The sequence below is a fragment of the Mus pahari genome, chromosome 4 (assembly GCF_900095145.1).
Source record: "Mus pahari chromosome 4, PAHARI_EIJ_v1.1, whole genome shotgun sequence".
Classification (NCBI taxonomy): domain Eukaryota; kingdom Metazoa; phylum Chordata; class Mammalia; order Rodentia; family Muridae; genus Mus; species Mus pahari.
In genome coordinates, this window is record NC_034593.1 from 89,849,937 (window position 1) to 89,856,311 (window position 6,375).

General features: G+C 43.6%; 1 protein-coding gene across 1 annotated transcript in view; it reads left to right on the plus strand.

Annotated features, from left to right (window-relative positions):
• Spag17 (sperm associated antigen 17) overlaps positions 1-6,375 on the plus strand; it is a 237,961-nt gene that overhangs the window by 134,417 nt on the left and 97,169 nt on the right. Inside the window, exons 17-18 of the mRNA XM_021195509.1 lie at positions 590-703; positions 3,785-3,939. Of these exons, the coding sequence (XP_021051168.1) occupies positions 590-703; positions 3,785-3,939 (269 nt within the window). The remainder of the gene's footprint in view (positions 1-589; positions 704-3,784; positions 3,940-6,375) is intronic.

The following is a 6,375-nucleotide window of genomic DNA, read 5'->3' on the forward strand; positions in this document are numbered from 1 at the left end:
AGAGGGGACAGAGGGGAGGAGAGAGGGGAGAGGAGAGAGGAGAGAGGAGAGAGGGAGAGTTGTAAAAGGAAGTGTTGATGCCAGGGTGATGTTATTTAGACATCCCATCCCAACCCCATCTGGAGTAAAAGGGGTTAAACTTACGCTCTAACTGAAGTAAAACTTCCCAGCTCCCTGCCCCTTTAGACAGTGTGGCTTGGCAACCTCACAAACACCTGCCGACCATACAGCCCATGTAGAACTAACACTGTCTTGAAGTGAGTTCAGAAAACCTGCCTATAATTGCTAACAGGACTCTGAAGAGTATAACCTAACAATAAAAATATTTAGGTTATGTTGCACATTTGAAAAAAAAAAAAAGAGTCAAAGGCGTACTTCTTTCTGGCAGCAGCCCTCCTAAAATGTTGCCATATGGCGCTATACATATGCAGATTCTCACAATTAAATGGGGCGCTCGGGGGTGAGTCCACAGAGCCTAACAGGGCTCCATTTGGATGCACACAAATTTGAACTGAAAGTGTGTGTTCCTGTGATATCTCTCTCTCTCTCTCTCTCTCTCTCTCTCTCTCTCTTTCATTTTTTTTTAAAGAAACCCAAGAAGATGGTGGTGGAAGCCAACATAGAGGACATTAAAAAAACGCAACAGCGCAGCTTAATGGACTGGAGCTTTACCGAATATTTTCAGCCAAAAGTCCTGCTTCAGGTATTTATGGGCTGTGATTCTCCAAGAGAGGCACAGGGATAGTTCTGGAGAGGTGAGCTGTAACTGTGAACAGTTCACTTCTGGGTCACTCTCAGATCTAGCTCAACTCAGTACTCACATTGACTTCAGCTACAAAACGAGTGTTTTCCCACACTGAGCTGTGCATTCCCAGGAAATCCCCCAAATGGTTGGAAATACTTCTGCTTCCATAAAGACTGCTACACATCTGTACTAGGAAGCAACGCCATGCCCTCTCCCCTCCCCAACACTCCTCTCCTATTTAGACTTTATTATGCTTCATGGTGCTTTCTGTTTTGATGAACTGGCCAATGGTAGCTGGGCTAGTCTGCTGTTACTACACTAAGTGCTGTGTGCTAGGCCGTGGCTGGTACGTGTCCTAAGTGTATTCCTGGGAATAAGCCTATGACATAGAAATTGCTAAGTCGTAGATACCAAGGCTCCTTGACCAAAAGTCTGTTGCTAAGTGAGAAACAGGAAGAAAACAACCAAGAAAGGAATGTGCTTCGTCCAAACATGCTTTTAGTTGCTATAGGAAAAACAATCATAAGAAATCCAGAAATGAACACGTGCTTGTTTTAGATTTTGCAAAACCTGTGCTCGGGAGGATTTATCTTTCTAATTTGAATCTCATTTTGGTCAGATTTTATATCCCCATATTTTTAAAGCCAGAAGAATCTGCAAGACCATGTTATGGAAAAAAAAATAGCAACTTCTGAACCTTATCAATAGTAAAGAAAAATGGTCTTCTGCATAAAAGAAATTAAACAAGAAAGAAGACAGAGTTGTGTGGCACTCCACATGTAGCTATAGGGGACAAACACACTAGGTTTCAAAGACTTGGCATGAAATAATGATATATCTTGCTCATAATTTTTATATTCACTATACATTGGCATGATAGCATTTCATGTATTGAATGCAACAAATACAGATTCTACCTGTCTCACTTTTCAAAATGTAGCAACTATAAAATTTAGAATTGCATGTGTGGCCCCCATTTGTGACTCATTTTTGTGATTTAGACATTTACACCATTTCTGTTTCCTCCCCAGTGTGCCTCAGTGGGAGCTAGGGTCCTCTGCTCTTTATCCCCCGGCTCACCTTCTATGGGTTGCCACCTGCTCTTCTGCTGCAGTAGGGGACAGACAGTCACCTCGTATACTAGGCTGACAAGGGTACCTGTGAGGTCTCACCACGTCAGTTTTAATTTACCTCCATCCTCACCTTACGTTGGAATGTCCTATCAGACTGCTCTGTGTTTCACTCTGGTCCATTCTCTATAATTCAAACATTTCACTCACTTGATCAGAATGCAGAGAGACCTGTAGCAAACCTTACTCCAATTGCAGAAGGAAGTTTTGTCCCTTGCTTTCATTTGTGTGTCCTGGAACCCTGCCTGACACTTAACTCTCTTCCTGCTGATCATTTCTCGCTGTGGTGGATCATTTCTTGTTGGCTTGCTTATCAACCCCAGGCCCTTGCTTATATCAGGCAAGCACATCACAGTGAATTACACACCATCACCGTTCACTCTTCGTGAACTACATGAGACTAACAATAACGCGTAAAGGGCAAACACCAGTTGGTAAAAAGGAAAGATAATGCAAACACTTCAAATGCTGAGAGCCTGTGATGGCTGTGGAAATCTCACCACTACAAACCCCAACAGTCAAAGATGGCAGAGCTGCTGTTGTCAAAAAGGATGGGCACATGTTCACTGTAAGCGAACATTTGTTTCCTGGGTTTATGTCTCAGAGGAATTTGCCTTTCAAAACTAGTAGGTAAAAAGTAGGTTGTAAGGCAATTGTATTTTAACTACCTCAGAAAGCAGATGTCAACTTTTAAGAGATTCTGTGTGGAGACACTCATACAGGGCACTAGATTGGGAATAAATTTATTATTTCCAATTTATTACTAGAATAGAAATGAAGGCACAACTAAAACAACCCTTCCCTGGCAGTGCTTGCAATTCCTTGAGATTATCCGCATGGTAGAACACACAAAGTTACATATGGTAAATCAGCACTGAAAACACCCCCACGGTGTCCACTTCCTCTTCCTGTGGACAGGTTCCTTCTTGTTGACTGACACTGAGAAGGAAACAGGACACGCAGCAATGCCTTGGTGTCCTCTGCTTGTGGCTCCCGCTACAGTGCAATCTTCGAGTGTTACATTTCATAACTGGCCAGAGATGCAGCAGTATCTATCAGAAAGACCATGCACTTCATTTCACTATAGCCGTGCAGTATATATGGAAGGCACAGTGTGTGTGTGTGAGAGAGAGAGACAAATCAGAGCTGGAAGATAGCTGGCTTCAACTCCAGAACCTACAAACCCTCTTCCTGGCAGCTCCCTTATCATGCTACCAAATGAGACCTGATATTTAGAAATAGGAAAAAGTACCTTAGTTACTCAGGATGCCATAACAAAATACTTCAGGCTGGGACACTTAAATAGTAGGAAGTGTCAGCATGTAAGATGTGTAAGAACTAAATCCAGGTGTGAGTATGGCTGGGTTCTGATGGGACTTGTTTCCTGCCTTGCACATGATACAGATCTGCTTGAAATATTCATGGCAGAGAGAGGGAAAGGAGAGAGCAAGCTCTCCAGTGTCCCAGATGACAAGGACACAGATGCTATAGTGAGATCCTCACCCTCAAAATTTCCCCAGAAGTCCTCAAATCTTATCCACTAGGGGTCTGGGTGTCAGTTTATGAACTTGGAGCAGGTCAAGCTCATCCTAGCGTATGATGCCCATTTTATCTACAATATTTAAAATGCTAAAAATGAATTGATCTATATGGAGGCAAAGAAAACTGTTAGATAAACTGATTGTTATCTACTAACACTTGTGGAGAGCACTTAGCAAGTGTCTCCACCCCCAAGGCCTACTTTTATTTAGTTCTCATTTTCTAGTAGTTAGAAAAGAATCCACTGGAAACCCAGTTGACCAACAATGTGGTAATGAGAGGGGGAAAGCAGGGTGAGGGGGGCTGCTCTAGCAATCTCCTCTTCTCTTGGGGGTAGGACAATGGAACAATACAGTTTCTCTACCTTCAGGTTCTTCAGGAGGCTCACCAGCAGTACCGATGTGTTGACTCTTACTACCATACGCAGGACAACTCTTTACTTCTGGCTTTTCATAATCCAATGAATCTACAGCGTCTGCATTGTGAATACTGGAATATTGCTCTTCACTCGAACGTCGGATTCAGGTGACTTAGATAATTCGGCTAAATTTTGGCTGAGTTAGCCACATAGGTTTTGGTTCCTTGATCTGGTCTTTATGGCTCAACTCAATGAAAGCATTTATATTGTGCCATAGATTCAACTGAGCTCCCTAAATTAATATGTATCGTGTGCTATGGTTGTACACTGTGCCTATGTATTGACACTTTAGCATAAGGAGTGAATGCCACTCTTGCCTGCATACAATATAATAAAAAATAATATTAAGGTAGTTTCTGTTCATTTCAAACTGTCATGAGATTGAGTCTGTGACATTGAAGAGACAACTACTAACTCTTGGCTCACTGATATTGTCAACTCTAGTGGGTCTGAAAAAGATTCCAGGGTAAAGAAACTGAAGACTATCTAGACACATGGTCAAGTTCTCAGGAGATGTAAGAGCCACTTAGTCTTTTTAACTCTCAGTAGTTATTTTTGTTTGTTTTGGTTTTGCTTTTTATTTGTGTTCCCTTAGAATACAGCTTTCTCCTTACTAATAACCTATGCCTCTTGTTATATCAATGCTGTCTAATGTATGTATGGCAATGCAAAGGACAAATGAAGTGGACCTGAGGAATAAATTGGGGAGCAGATGGCCATAAACACATTCATAGGAAGGTTTTAAGATGATTTAGGGTATGTAGTAGGTGTATTTGAACTATTAGTCTGTATTGCTCTTTTTTTTCCTAACATAATATCTTTATTGATTATTTGGGGATTTCTTATCATGCAACCCAATCACACTCACTTCCCCCACCAAAAAAAAAAAAACGTCCACCCCCAAAAAAAAAAAAAGGGAAAAAAAGCAAGTCCAATTTGTGTTGTCCATATATCTCCTGGAACTGGTAAAACTCCAGGTGGCTGGCTCCCTAAAGAAAAGTAAGCCCTTCTCCACCCACACCCTGGCCAGAAGCCATCTATTCGCTACATCCATCATCCTTATCACAATAGGTAAGAGTCCTCTTTGGTGGCTTCCTTTTTAGGCTATTATTTTGGGTGAGGTAGGGGTTGTCATGGAAGCCTTCTCTACTCTTCTCTCACAACTGTGTGTCTGAGGTCATCCATACCAGTGCAAAAGTAGTCTCCCTGCCTGTTTCAGTCAGCAGGCGCCTGGAGCCTGGGCTTCTGTGTGGTTTCTGGCAACAGCATGGACACAAACACCCACATGGTCTCCATCAGCACCACATGCCAAGGACCTCTGTTTGGTTTCTGGTAGCTGCACAGGCCACTCAGGAGATCATCACTGGCCCTGGCTATAGTAGAACCATGAGCCCAAACATAGCCTTCTGCAGTGGTACAGAACACGGGCATCCACATAGCCCTCCAGCTTAATCATAGCCTGGGGCAGCAGGACAAAACACTGACACCACCATGACCTTCTCAAGAAGCATGGACCATGGAGGTCTTTTGAGGAGGTCCAATCTAAGAAATGAACAATTCTTCATCTTAGTCGTCTTGTCATTGCTCAGAGGCAGGCAGTGTGACCCTGCGGCTATGCAGCTCATTCAGGGACTGAGCCTGCTTAAGTGTCACACTGCTGCACCCCACCCTGCTGACCCTACTGGGCAACAACATGTTCTTCCATGGATTGCTGCCTTCTCTCACAGCTGCCACATTTGAACCTCAGCCCATGTCCTCTGTGCACTTGTCTCTCTGTTCCTCTGTCTTTCTCACGGCTTCCTCACATACTCATTCATCATGGTGGCATTGGAAACAGCATTATGTCACTCAGTGTGTGTGTGTGTGTGTGTGTGTGTGTGTGTGTGTGTGTGTGTGTGTGTGTGTCAAACACCTGAACATGTAAATGTCCATTGCAGTGAGTCATTGGTCTGGTTCAAGGCCTCTGGCTTCTACCACACCATCAATATTGAACCACCACCACCCACCGCTGAAACTCTTCTCTGATATCCTGCTCTTGTGCAGAGTCAGGCACAGAGATCCTGCAGCTCTTGTGCTGCAGCACTGTCACGCATTCCAGCAGCTCATAGATGGAATGGATGTTGAAGTAGACTGACTCAAAGCCCTGGATCTGGGCCTGGGTATTAGATAAGTTGGTCATCCCAGACATTCCACCACCAGAGGGGCCTTCCCTCACTCCCCATTCTTTGTTTCTCAGTGACAATGTTTATGCTTCATCTCCTTCTTGGCACCACTTGACTACTGGACCCCAGGTGTAACCCTGAGAGAGCATTCCCTCCAGTGTGACGCAAAGAGAGCATTCCCTCCAGTGTAACTCTGGGAGAGCATTCTCATATTGCTATAGAAGTTAGAGGATTCAATGCATAAGGATTTTTGATAATATCTCTCATCAATTAAAAATGTTACTCTTTACCAGGCACTGGCATAGCCTCACAAGAGGCCGCTATATCAGGGTCCCTTCAGCGGAATCTTGCTGGCACATGCAATAGTATCTGGGTTTGGTG